The sequence below is a fragment of the Schistocerca cancellata genome, chromosome 2, assembly GCF_023864275.1.
Source record: "Schistocerca cancellata isolate TAMUIC-IGC-003103 chromosome 2, iqSchCanc2.1, whole genome shotgun sequence".
Classification (NCBI taxonomy): domain Eukaryota; kingdom Metazoa; phylum Arthropoda; class Insecta; order Orthoptera; family Acrididae; genus Schistocerca; species Schistocerca cancellata.
The window spans coordinates 834523224-834537772 of record NC_064627.1 but is presented as its reverse complement, the minus strand read 5'-3'; the positions used below and the strand labels follow the sequence as shown (position 1 = coordinate 834537772).

The 14549-nt window shown below is 39.7% G+C and overlaps 1 protein-coding gene across 2 annotated transcripts in view; it reads left to right on the top strand.

Moving 5' to 3' along the window:
* The window catches only part of LOC126162738 (tuberin), a 342768-nt gene that overhangs the window by 191130 nt on the left and 137089 nt on the right, over positions 1 to 14549 (top strand). For both annotated transcript variants that reach the window (XM_049919411.1, XM_049919410.1), the window contains exons 16-18: positions 3077 to 3375; positions 3589 to 3737; positions 8103 to 8182. In XM_049919411.1, the coding sequence (XP_049775368.1) occupies positions 3077 to 3375; positions 3589 to 3737; positions 8103 to 8182 (528 nt within the window). The remainder of the gene's footprint in view (positions 1 to 3076; positions 3376 to 3588; positions 3738 to 8102; positions 8183 to 14549) is intronic.

Genomic DNA, 14549 nt, shown 5'->3' with positions numbered 1-14549 from the left:
ACTTAGAGCAAGCTTTTGACAATGTTGACTGGAATACTCTCTTTCAAACTCTGAAGGTGGCAGGGATAAAATACATGGAGCGAAATGCTATTTACAATTTGTACAGAAAGCAGAGGGCAGTTATAAGAGTCGAGGGACAGAAAGGGAAGCAGTGGTTGGGAAGGGAGTGAGACAGGGTTGTAGCCTCTCCCCAATGTTATTCAATCTGTATATTGAGCAAACAGTAAAGGAAACAAAAGAAAAATTTGGAGTAGGTATTAAAATCCATGGAAATAAAAACTTTGAGGTTTGCCGATGACATTGTAATTCTGTCAGTAAGAGCAAAGGGCTTGGAAGAGCTGTTGAACGGAATGGACAGTGTCTTGAAAGGAGGATATAAGATGAACATCAACAAAAGCAAAACGAAGATAATGGAATTTAGTCGAATCAAGTCGGGTGATGCTGAGGGAATTAGATTAGGAAATGAGACACTTAAAGTAGTAGATGAGTTTTGCTATTTGTGGAGCAAAATAACTGATGATGACCAAAGTAGAGAGGATATAAAATGTAGACTGGCAATGGCAAGGAAAGCGTTTCTGAAGAAGAGAAATTTGTTAACATCGAGTATTGATTTAAGTGTCAGGAAGTCGTTTCTGAAAGTATGTGTATGGAGGGTAGCCATGTATGGAAGTGAAACATGGACGATAAATAGTTTAGACAATAAGAGAATAGAAGCTTTTGAAATTTGGTGCTGCAGAAGAAGGCTGAAGATTAGATGTGTAGATTGCATAACTAATCAGGAGGTACTGAATAGGCTTGAGGAGGAGAGGAGTTTGGCACAACTTGATTAGAAGAATGGATTGGTTGGTAGTACATGTTCTGAGGCATCAAGAGATCACCAATTTAGTATTGGTGGGTAGCGTGGAGGGTAAAAATCGTAGAGGGAGACCAAGAGATGAATACACTAAGCAGATTCAGAAGGATGTAGGTTGCAGTAGGTACTGGAAGATGAAGAGGCTTGCACAGGATAGAGTAGCATGGAGAGCTGCATCAAACCAGTCTAAGGACTGAAGACCACGACAACAACAACAAATAAGAACAATTCCAATCACTGGGTCAGAGACTTAAAATGAAAAGAGAATAAAAGGAAGTATATATGAGAGCAAATAAAAAAGTTAATATGGTAATTAAAATGATTGCGGCAAAGGATTAGCAATTCAAAACTTATATTAAAAAGAAAAGAAAAAATGCATGAGTAATAGTGAGTGCAATCATTTCAATAAACATGTAATACAGATAGCATATGAAGGGAGTCGAATACATAACCTTCAGTACAGCAGCAAGATACCTTAACTGCTAGATGATGGTAACATTTTTATAATAGTGCTATTGTAAAGGCTCTAGTAGATCATAAAAATTTCTGAAATTCGTTTTTGACAATTACTCACAATCAAAAGTCCACCAGGGTGAATGGCTGCAATGTGAAGCACTTGGTGCAACATCGTGCAGGTCATATTCAGAGATAGCTGCCAATGCAGTCACAGTGGTGCACTGGACATGCTGTTAAGTGTGTTTCACATCCCCTGTTTTGCAGTAATGGTATTGCTGTCTGCCTAGACTGACAGTTTATCATGTGTCAATTCACTGAATACCTTTGTGTGTGGAGGGCAAATGCTGTGAAATTGGCCAGCACTTTGCCACACTCTCAATGTGACTTTGACACTAAAAGATAGCCACATAGGCAGGGTTGTGTTAACTCTATATAAACTGTGACTGTGATTGAAAATTGTGAAGTACGACAATGGCGGTTCCTCCTGACTGGGATAACGGATGTGGATGTAAGACTGGATTGGGCAAGAGAAGAAAAGAAGGGGAGTAGTGGGAGGGAGGGTTGAGGAGAAGTGGCTGACAGCTGGGAGGTAAAGGCAGCATGTGCACAGGATCAGAATGTTTCACAGTTGAGCTCATCCCAGCCACAGGTAGGGGGAGTTGTTTGCAGTGCACAATGTTGTTGTTGATTGGATTGGGGGGGGGGGGGGGGGGATATAATAAAGGATAAGGGTGACTGGAGAAATGGTAAAGTGCAGAATGAATGAAGTTAAGTTCATGGGGCAGGGATTGAGCTGGGAGGTGGTAGCGGAGATTGAGGCCTGGAGGATTACAGGAATGAAGGATGTGATGCAAGGACAATTTCGATCTATGCTGATGTCACTATTTTGCTGCCTTCCCAATGTCATAGCCCATCCTTACATCTGTCAGCTACCATCTCCTTGCCACGTGAGTCATACCCCGGTGGAAGATTTAGGTGTAAGATCTTGTCTATACTCGTCCAACATGTCCTACTCCAGTCCCGTACAGGCTTATTCTGCCTATCAGAGGCAGGGCCACCTGTGAAAGCAGCTATGTCATATACCAACTCTGCTGTAGTTTCTGCACTGTGTTTCATGTGGACTTGAGTACCACCTTGCCCACCACAATGGTTGCTAACTGTCAAAATTTGTTGAAGAGCAGAGTTGGCCACCCAGTAGCAAAATATGCTTCCAAGTATAACACGCTCGATTTCAGTGGCTGCATGTCTGGATCCTTTGGCTCAACATCAGCTCCCTAAAATTACATAGCTGGGATTTGTCCTTGCAACACACCTTTGGTTCCGTATAGTCCATCTGGCCTCAGTCTCTCCTGGCACAAGGTAGTGAACTAGGACAATGGAGCTGGACAGGTGTATGTTTACTCTATAGCTCTGAATAAGCATTCGTCCAAAGCAGCAGTGTTCTCAGCTCCATTTATGTTCCTCTTAATGACTCTTCTCTTCTACTGGAAAATAGTTAGGTTTGTGAGCTATAAATTTTGTTCTCACTTAATGAGCCATCACACAGCACAACATAGATCCGTACTTAAGATGTTTTGCATGTTCTCCTTCACACCTCTGAGTGTGTTGTCTGTTCAGTGAGTTGTTATATTTACTCCTTAAATGACTAATATTCCACCAATGAATTTCCATAATCTTACTTTAATGTAAGAAATTTATAGATTTTTTGTAAATTTTATTCTTTCCTCTAAAATTGTGGTGCTGACTATAATATTCAAAAATCTGTAGGGGCTGAGAGCAAATGTGTTGTTACCATTTGAAGAAGGCCAGTTAATGAAGGCTCCAGACATAGTAAATGAAGATTCATCAAGCCGAAAGCGTAGTTCAAGCCTCACAGAGCACAGCAGCAGGCGTAACCTGAGGGCATTACCGCCAGCAGGTGGTCCCGCAGCTGCTGCCGCCCGCTCGTCAGATCTCAAACCACCAATTGATGAAGCTCTGATGACTTTTCATGTGGAACTTACAGAGACCTGCATTGATCTAATGGCCAGATATACATTTTCGACATGTTATGCTGTACCGAAGAGGTGATTATTTACATTTTTATTTCATTGTAATTTGAAAATGTGTCTGCCAGTAATGTACATCTTTATAATGTTGTTCTTTTTTTTAAGTGTTTGTTTCATCAATATTTCCTTTGTGGGTGATAATTTTTTACTACTTTATTCTGCACCGGAGCTAAGATATGGATGTTGCAGGCTTTATTGCAAATTAATTAAGCAACAATTTTTCCCCCCCAGGCTGCCTACTGCTGATTTCCTCCTTAGTGGGGGACAGTCAATGACATGGCTTGTAGGAAATAAGTTGATCACTGTTACAACAAGTGGCTGCAGTCAGAAGGCACTCCGGAATGGATTATGTGACAAATGTTGGCAAGTTTGTCATACAGGTGAGTTGTGCTTCTGTTAATAGTGTTGGTTATATTATGTTGTTTCATGAAACTGTAAGGGCTTGGATGAAATAATAATAAGAAGAAATTAATTTATTTGAGGCAGAAACTGATTTGGGATTGTAATTTTGAATTTTACTGTAGGTATGATGCTCACAATTTTTTTCCGTGTTTGATTCATGAGCAAACATCCATCTTTGTTTGGAGAGAACTCTTCTATTTACAGTAGTGCTAAACACATTACGAAGAGTAAATTAGTTTCTGGGAATGTTGTCAACATGTATTTATTAAAATGTTAAGGACTCTGTGCGTATAGAATTAAGTTCAAGAAAAATGATGTAAATACTGACCAACTGATCTAAACTTTGTTGTGTTGTTATCTTTAAAATTTATGAAACACAAATTTTGCTGGGGTACTGGAGTGATGAAGATAATGATGGTTTATTGGCACAGCACTTGATTAAGTACTACAGCAATGGTGACAAAATTGAACTTTTTGGTATCCATAGAAAGTCATGTATCACATTTCTTTACATCCTTTTTTTTAAATTTTTTAAATTGAATTTCATTGAATCTGTAAAGAGTAAGACTGGTTGATAATTCATGTGGCACTGTAGAAAAGTGTTAGCAGTTAGGTACCAGAAATTGGTCTTTTGATAAACATGGAAAATTCATTACATATAGAAGTAACAGAGACAGAAAAAGAAAAAGAAGGAAGAAAAATCCATTGTTTTCAGAAGAATGTGAGAAAAAGAAAAGCAGTGAAGGAAAAACACCTACAAGAGGATTCCAGCGAAAATAACGAAGCATATGAAAATGTTAAAAGTCGTCTCAGAAGGAAAAAGAGAACATGTGGATAGTTTAATCAAAAGAACAGAGGAGGATAAAAGTGCAGAGAATGCAAGAGATTTTTACAGATCAGTCAGATTTTGCAAGAAAAGATATTCACCATGTATTTATGGCATTAAAGATAAAAGTGGCAACACAGTTCTGAAAAGATCCAAAGGTATGGAAAATTGGAGAGAATATTCTGAGGAGATTGCAAGTGTTGATGATGGAAGTGGAGATATGGAGCAGCAACGTGATTATGAGAGTGTAGATTCCTTCGTGGAACTGCCAACAATGAAAGAGACAATAGGCTCAATCAAAATGCTAAAAAACAACAAAGCTCCAGGAAGAGATGGCATAACAGCTGAATTGTTTAAGAAGGGAGGAATAAAAATTGAAAAACAAATACAAAAGCTTGTTACGAACCTCTGGAATGAAGAAAGAATGCCAGAAGAGTGGACAGAAGCAATAATAAACCAATTCATAAAAAGGGCTACAAACAACAATGCAGGAACTACAGAGGCATTGTATTAATTAGCACTGCCTCTGAAGTGGTCTCCAAGGTCCTCCAGAAAAAATTAGATCCATAATCAAAAGATATACTAAATGAAAAACAAGTAGGGTGTATGAACAATCATTCAACTATTGACCAGATATTCATACTGAAAGAAGCCATATCCAAATATTGGGAGTATAACAAAACAATGGCAATACTATTTGTTGATTTTAAGAAAACCTGTGAGAGTATATCCAGAGATAAGTTGTGGGAGAAAATGCAGGGATTCGTAATAGCAAAGAAGATTATAAATCTTGTGAAAGTGACACTGAAAGGCTCAAAAGGGGTAGTGAAGATGGGTGGAGAATATTCCAAGGCATTTGACATAAAAACAGGAGACAGGCAAGGAGGTGGAATATCACCCTCCTTGTTCAGCATTGTAATACAGGAAGTGCTGAACACAGTGAGTGAAGTAAGAGAGGGAATTGGAACAAAAATAAATGTAGTGGCCTTTACAGATGATGAAGTACTAATTGCTGAAAATCCAGATGACCTTAAAATACTGGTAAAGAGACTTTCAAAAAGCAAAGAAATCTAGACTAAAAGTAAATGATGAGAAAACAAAATTCATGAGGGTAGAAAGAAATTATAGAACAAAACCACGGGAAACTCTGCAGATCGATAACCACATGTTTGACGAAGCAGATGAGTTTAAATATCTGGGGGTAGTAGTAAAAAACAAAAATGATGACAAGCAAGAAATAGAGGCAAGGATCAGAGCTGCATCCAGAGCATCATACTCGCTCAACAAACTTCTACCATCTCAAATTTTTTCAAGAGGAATCAAAGTAAGAATTTGTAAAACCATAATCAGACCAGTATTACTATATGGGGCAGAAATATGGAGAACATATAAATAAACGGAGAAAAGATAAATTTTTTCAAAAATAACATATTGCGAAAGATATTTGAACCAATCTGTGAGGGAGGAGAATGGCAGAGAAGGAGGTCTATACAATGAACCAGATGTAGTTGTGGAAGCCAAGACAAGAATACTAAGATGGGCCGGCCAAGTCTTTAGAAGAGAGCAGGGATCTTTTCTGAAAGAAATCTCAGAGAATAAACTGGAAGGACAAAGACCTCTAGGCAGGCCGAAAATGAGATGGAGAGACCAGGTTGCCAAGGATCTCCAAGTACTGGGAGCAAGGGGAGAAGATGCTGAAGACAGACTACTATGAAAGAGTTTACTTGACGAGGCCAAAAACCGACTGCGATTCGTGGGGCTAGGAGAGTAAGAGTAACAGAAAAATTGATCCTGGTGGGAATAGCTACCAGTCACATAATGATCAGTGTATTGGTGGTGGATGAAACATAGTTAAAGAAAAAAAATATTTTACTCGTGTACTGAACATTATTCCCTTTTTTAGTGACTTAAAAATGCTTTCTGTGATAGTGCAGTTTTTTGTAATAGAGTGAAACTTCATGTATTTGTGTTGTCCAGTATCTGTGGCATAATTTTGTTGTTTCGATGATTTATTCCTAGTGTTGCTTTTGTCTTGATCCAAAGAAATATAATACACTTGGCACTGTTGAGTTGAAGGATATTGATTTCATATCTTTTACACTGTCTGATTAAATAAGTGAAGTACTCTGAAGGTAAAAGAAACTTCCTGGTTTGAGAGTGTATGTTATATATATCTGTGATTATAACTTTGAGTAAACTTGACAAAGAACTTGGTTGTATGAGCCCACTTATCAATATGATGTTGTAGCCGCTCTGGCCTGGATTCATTCACTGATTTGGTTGTGAAGGGTATCATAAAGGGGAGTTGACATGTGAGCTGGTCTGCTGGGGACAGATGTAGTCTGGGCATAGGAGTTCAGTGTCACACAGACAGGTCATGGAGACGCTTTCTATATGTGGATGTGTTTTGTTGTTCAAAAATGGCACCAAAATACTGTCACATGAGAGGCAACTCATCAGCACACAGAATGTCAGTGATGTACCATTGTGCCATTAGAGTTACCTCAGTCACTAGGAGCTTTTACCTGAGGTCATGCCCAATTGGAAGAACTGGAAGTCTCCTTAGGTTGCTGCATCATTGAACACAATGTGACGCCTTTCAGCAGCAGACCCGGATTCCTGGTCGTGACACCACTCCAAATACAAATGTTTGTGTTATGAGTTAATGAGAGCCTATGCATGGTACGTAATTCCGTGGTCCAGCTATGTCTAGTGTACGACCGGTGGTGTGGAATGACACAGAATGTTGCAGCGAGTCTGTTATGTATTCTCGAATGCCAGGTACATGTGTGAAGAGGATAATGTGTATGGTGCACAGTATGGTGATTCTCATTTGTGATGGTCAAATAAGGTCAACCGGAACCATGATGACAGATATGCCTGCCCTCATGTACCCATGCAATCAGACATTGGGCCACTGTCACATCTGAATGCTTCATAAATCTGAATATTGCACAGTTTGATCAGCCAATCAAATGGAGACCCACAATGAGACCCTTTCCAGATTTTCAGGTGCTGATAATGATGTCTCACAGGATTACATGGGATCTCCATGTTGTTTAGTGATTATGTAACATCTTATAATATTCACATCCTTTATACGCCCTACCAGGCCTAGTAACAACAACAAACATGATCACCACCAACGTACTCTGGTGGCTGTTTTACCTGTCACAGACAATTGCAAATCTAATCATTTACATACCAGATGATCGTGTGTGTGTGTGTGTGTGTGTGTGTGTGTGTGTGTGTGTAAGAAGTTACATTGAAATCTTACTGTCTTTTGAGTGCTTCACAATTTTTGTCAGGCTGAGTAATTTACTTGACAGTTATTTAACGTCATGTGTGAATGTTATGACTGTCCCATTCTACATACATTACTCATGGAATGGTTAATAGATGACTTCCTTCCCATTTGTTTACCCATTTCCCTTTCCTCTTTCTATGTTCTTTGATCCATACTTCAGAATTACAAAATATGCTACTCTAAATTTTTTTTTTCATTGCTATGATTTAGCTGAACCAACTTCACCTGATGAAATTGATGTTGAAGTACGAAATCAGAAAGCTCCTGTGCAAAGAAGCAACAGTAGTGAGGTATGTATTCTGTTGACTTTTTTTCTGTAGACTTTGAGGAAATTTTTATATGATACTCGGTAATAAGAAACATTTGTTTTATTTTCTCATGCATGTTCAATTCATTTTCTGCAGAGTAAAAGAACTAAGTCTCATGTGCATAAAAATATAAGTGTTTGAAAATGATGCTTAATGTAAAGCGTTCGTTAATTATGTTATGTCGAATGAACTTTGGAAGATATTTCCAATTTGGTTTGCATGAGAGCTATTAGCTAATCTGAATATTCTTGCTATATCTATTATTATTATTATTATTATTATTATTATTATTATTAAGGTATGACAGCCTCAGCATATGGTATTGTATATTAAGTCTTTGATTCTTCATCCCAATGTTTTTTGTGACTGTTGTACAGATTGAACTGATATTGCATGCAACAATAGAACAACAGTTGCCTCCTAATCTGGTACGCATTCCACAGGCTTCCAGTATTAGCTTTGTGTGTTTTGCAGTAATGGATATGCATTATGCAGTGTGAACTATTAATAGTATCTTAAGAAATAGCTTTATAAACATCATTCCTGAGGAGGATGAGAATTTGTATGAATGATGCACACTGGAATGGATCTAATCCATTGTGAAATATAGGAAAGCTGGGCTGCTATTCCAGTCAGCTATTTGATTTTTTAAATTTGTGCATTAGACACAGTTTGTTATGTTTTGTCCCAGCAGCTTGTAAATTTTCACTACCCTTCTGTATTAAATGTTTTGAATTTTCACTTTTCCCATTTTTTGAAATTGATTCATTCCATGAGTGACTTGATCTAAGATTGGAGATTAATTTTTTTGCAAGGAAATTGTGTGTGCTGCAGTGAAGATGGCATTTCCTTCTAGCAGGTGTACCCATTCTGTAAGAAAACAAAAGGAATTTCTTTTTGAGGAAGGGGACTACCGCAAACAGACTCTATTACCTTAAAGATACATTGCCAGCTTGTAGAATAAAGTCATTTAGGGATTAGCTGTAGTGTATGATTTTGTGATGTAGGATAAGGAAAGTTGTGGCAGAATCTAAATAATTTGGGAGTAAAGGAGATATTGAATCGTCATGAAAAAGCGTGAGAACTTCGCTAGCTTTAAGACAACGCCTTTAATGAGCTTTAGCATGTGCAAGTCCACCAGACAGTGCATGTTCCGCCCCCTCCCCTCCTCCCTCCACACACACACACACACACACACACACACACACACACACACACACACACATATTTGTGCAGCTAAATTATGATGGTGGAACTCACAGTGGCAGAACAGCAGTTCAGTAGATAGACTTGGGTGAGGGTTTGTGTCATGTAGGGTGAATAGAGGGAGAGAAAGCTGGGAAATGGGAGGTGGTGTTGGGATAAGGTAGTTGACAGTTCAGAGCAATGCAGCAGGTGTGCAGGATAGGAATTCGGAACAGAGGGGCAGCGGATTCATCAGATAGAAATGCGGCACATGGGCACTGGAACCAGTGAGCTTATGCAGTGCACAATGACAGTGATATGGAATAGTGGATTGGGAGAGGATGACAGGACTTTGGAAGGAGGGACTGTTAAGTGGAGTTAGTGGAAATTGAGGCCAGGAGGACTGCAGGAGCAGAGGACATGTTGCAAGGATAACATTCATCTATCTAGTTAAGAAAAGCTGGTGCTGGAGGGATGGATACAGATGCCACAGATTGTGAAGCAATCATTGAACTCTGTATATTGTGCTAAACAGTGTGTTGGGCCACTAGATGCCCAACTTTGTTCTTGACTACAGTATGGCAGTGGCCATTCATTCTTACGGGCAACTGGTTGGTGGTCATTCCACATATAATGCAGTTCTGAGGGCTGATATAACATGGCTGCTTTCACATGTGGCCCTGCCTCGTATGGAGTAGAAAAAGCCTATGGCAGGCTTCGAGTAGAATGTGCTCAATGAGTCTTCCACAGGTATGTGACGTCTGTGATGTGGCGTTGGGAATGAGAGTGGAATATGGGGATGGATCAGGATGACGTAGAGGTTGTGTGGGTGGTGGAATATCAATTTAGGGGGAATTGGAAGTATTGTGGACAGGATGTCCCTCATTTCTGGGCATGATGATAAATAGCTGTAGCCCTGGTGAAGGACTTGGTTCAGGTGCTTTAGTCTGGAACGATATTGGCTGATGAGGGGAAGCTCTCCTTTGCTCGATATTGCAAGAGGTTTAGGGATCTGTGAGGATCTGGCATGGGAAATGTGTTTTGTGGACCAATTTTAGGGATTAATGCCACTCTGTGAAGACCTTTCTGAGAGTTTCAGCATACTGGTCAAAAGAGAATTTTTGTCATTGAATGAGTGACCAGACTAAATGGGAGCAATATTTTGGTGTGGAAAGGATGACAGCTGTCAAAATGCAGGTATTGTTGATACTTTTTGGGTTTGATATGGACAGAGGTTTGGATGGAGCCATCAGAGAGCTGAAGGTCAAAGCCTACAAAGGTAGCATGTTGAGCTTCGAACATGTTAAGTAGGTGAGAAGGAGGTTCTGAAGCTGTAGAGGAATGTGGGTAGAATGTTTTGACCCTGGGTCCAGATCATGAAGATACCATCAATGAACTTGTCCTAGACAAGATATTGAGGTTTGGGGTAGGCTAGAAAGGTTTCCTTAAGGCAGCCTATAAATAGTTTGGCATAAGATGATGCAATGCATGATACCCATGGCCATGCGGCAGATGTGTTTACGTGTGTTTTCCTCAGAGTAGTAGTAGTGTCTGTGAGGATGTAATTGGCTAGATGTATAAAGAATGAGGGGGTTGAATTTTGGGCCAGAAGAACATAGAGGGGGGTACTGTTCGATAGCAGCAAGGTCATGGAGCATAAGCAGGATGGTGGCATATAGGCAGTTGGCATCAACAGTGGTAAGAAGGGGTGGTGATAATGGGATGGGGACAGTCAAGAGCCAGTGACGTAAGTGGTTTGTTATCTTTAACATAAGAGGCTAAGCGACGAGCAATTTTTTGTAGGCATTAGTTGACAAGAGCAGAGATTCTTTTGTGGTGCACAGTGATCATCTACAGTGAGCATCCAGGAAATAGGGGTGTACAGATTTTGATAACCCGGTAGATGGAGGATGTGCGGGTTATCATTGGGATGAGAAGGGAAATGGATTCAGGGCAAAGATTTTGGGACACTCCAGTGAGACAGAAGAGTAACAGTTGTCAGAAGCATTCTGTCAGATACCTGGGGATTGTTAATGAGGCCAAGTTGGAGATGATAAATTCCTGGAATTGGTAACAAAGAAGTGTTCCTGATTTATGGAGCAGGAGAGTGAGAGTTGATCATAGATGAGTCCAGCATGATTGAACTGGCCTGTTGGGCTGGAAGTGAGGCCTTCGGATATGACTGAAATGTCTGTAGGATTGAGGTTGTGATGGATATATCGACAACAGTATTTTGTATTTGTTTAGATCTCAATTTTGTTAAATGTTGGGAAGTAGTTTTGGAGAGTATGACAAATGGAAGAAGTAAGCAGGTCTGGGTGCAAGAAAAGTTGATGATGGTGATTGCTATGGGTAGGATAAGTGTTGACGGGTAGTGGTATTAAGAGGTGCATATAGGATATCAATAAACGGGTTAATTGGAATTTGCCTGGAGTGCTCTTCCAGGTGTTTGAGGGCAAAAGTTTCAATTTGGGAGATGTAGTGTAGGTAGTTGTGATTGCACAGTAACAATATCTTGCTGAGGGAGTAGTACCAGGGTTTTTTGTTAGGGATAGGGATTGGCAGAAACTGAAAATTTGTATGTCATTGTCAAAGGATAGGTGAGATCCAGAAAAAGAGTATTATTATTATTATTATTATGTTATTATGTTTGTGTGTGAGGGGGGGGGAGGCTTAAACAGCATTCGAGGAACAAGATGTGGAGCTGAATTTTGCCTGGGGATAAGGATACTTTTCTGAGCTGATGCAGATAAATGGAGTAGGGGTCCATTCAGAATGCACTGGATGGTTGAGGAAACTACAGATAACAAGATGCAGCTTTGGAGAATTTGGGCTGTAGGGAGCGAGAATATTCATTTGCTTGTTAACTATCATTGCATGCAGGTGAAAAAAGAGGAGCACCCATAAAATTATAATGGGAGCAATGTGTAAGGAGGGGTATGTTGATTTGGAGACAAAATGTAGAGCTGCTGTTGACAGATGAAATGGTTTGGAAGATAGTGTGTGCGACACTTGCAGCAGCCATGACTGGTACTATAGGTTGTAGCAATAGTCGTGTGTGATCAGTTGCTGTGGTGTGTGTATAATACAGGTGAGAAATAAGACAAGAGGAAGTTACAAACAAACAATACAACAGAGAAAAAGTAGGTATAAATTATGAGACAATAACAAATGACAGACAACACAAGATGTAGGACAGAAGGGAGCAACTAGGCGGTACAAATGTGGTAGGAAAATTTCTGCCTGAATTTCTGGAATAGGGTGGATGTTCCGGCATTCTGGCACATCCTAGTGTAAGTCCCTCAATTTCCCCATTGCCAGGAGACTTCTGTGGACAGATGCATTGTCTTGTTGGAAGAGTGTTTTTTTTTCCCCTCAGTTTTCACAAATGCTAATGTCCAATTCTGTTAGAAGTTGATAGTAGCATTCTCCATTTATGGTTTACTTTTTTCAAGGTAGTCAATCAACAAACTGCCTTTTGCATTCAACAATACTGGTGCCTTGATCCTTTCCACCAATCACACCAGCCTTGCCTTCTTTGGAACAGAAGAACTAGCTTTTATCCACTTAAAGACTGTTGTTTGGTTTCAAGTCTGTTTTGGTGAATCTGTTTCATCCACTGTCATGTGGCGATACAAAATGTCACTTCCGCTTTTCTTCAAACACATGCAGGCACTTTTGGGAAAGTGTCATGTGAATGCATTTGTGTTAACAGTGAGCACACTTGGCACCCATTTTGTGCAAAGCTTTCTCATGTTCAATTCCCATTGCAAGATGCGACCAAAACATTTGATCCACCTTTGTACGCTGATTTTCCAAAATCGTATCGCACTTTGTCGATGATTTCCTGTGTGCTTGCACTTTTTGGACATCCTTCTTGTGGATCACCTTTGGATGCTTTCACGGTTTCATGTAAACCATGCCGCTGATTTCTTCATGATGGAAATTGAATGTGAACAGCCACAATACACATTTTTAAGCCAAAATGAATTTGTTGTCGCTAAACCTTCTTTTATGCAGAATTTAAACACTGCATGATGCTCGATAATTTTTTTTTTCCCCATTTTCATCATCATGCACATCACAACTGCTTCAAACAGCTGTCTATAGTGAATTGTTGCCTGGAATGACTTTTAATTTTATGTGGCATCTACTAACTTGTGCACCAACGTAAGGCAAAAATAATCGTGCGAGTAGTCCTGCAATCTCTGAGCGAGGCCAAGAACTTTACAGATCGCCCTCACACGTCTCAACACAAATTGTCTACAAGGAATGGTGTTGCATTCACAGCCATGTAATAGCGCATGAGAATAATGGTTACAAACAGACGCTAATCAACGGGGACCAGAGAAGAGTGTTACATATTGACAATGACAGACAGTTGCTGCTGTCAGTGAACTCGGGTCCATCTTGACATTTACAAAGGAAACTGCACACAACACATATTTCAAGTCATCCATGTCAGCTTGCATCTCTCCAATTTTAGCTCCATGGTCTTTTCGTGATAGATACATAGGAGGAAGCAACATGTTGATTGACTCTTCTAGTAAGTGCATTCTTGGAACTGTAACAGTAAACCACACTGAGATGCCGAATGCCTCTTTTACAGTGTTTACCAATGGACTTGGTTAATCACCTCATTGATGCATCCGCACTTGGTAAATGTATCTTTAATGAAATGTGCTGTTCATCATCAGGACATCTCTATTTCCTGCATTATTCTTATCCAATATGGATCCCTGACTAATAGTAATATTAAAGTATTGGTCTAATGAGGGTTTCATAAGTTACCACCGTTGTGAAGGGGTTACACTTTCTGAAGATTCCATCAATGAATCTCTATATGGCATCTGGTGTACCTGCAATTAGTTTTATGTGGTCATTCTGTTTAAAATCACTCTGTATGCATAATCCTGGATATTTTGTGAATGTGACTGCTTCCAGTCAGCATTCTGCAGTCTTTTAATTATAGCGTGTGTCTTTCTGCCTATTTATGCACAATATGTTACACTGATGTACACTGAGGGTCAATGGCCAATTCCTGTACCAAACATCGATCCACTGCAGGTCTTCCAGCATTTTGGTACACTTTTTCTAACAGCGCAGCTCCTCTGTATACGAGAGTATCATCTGTGAGGGCATCATTGAACATATGTTGCTATCC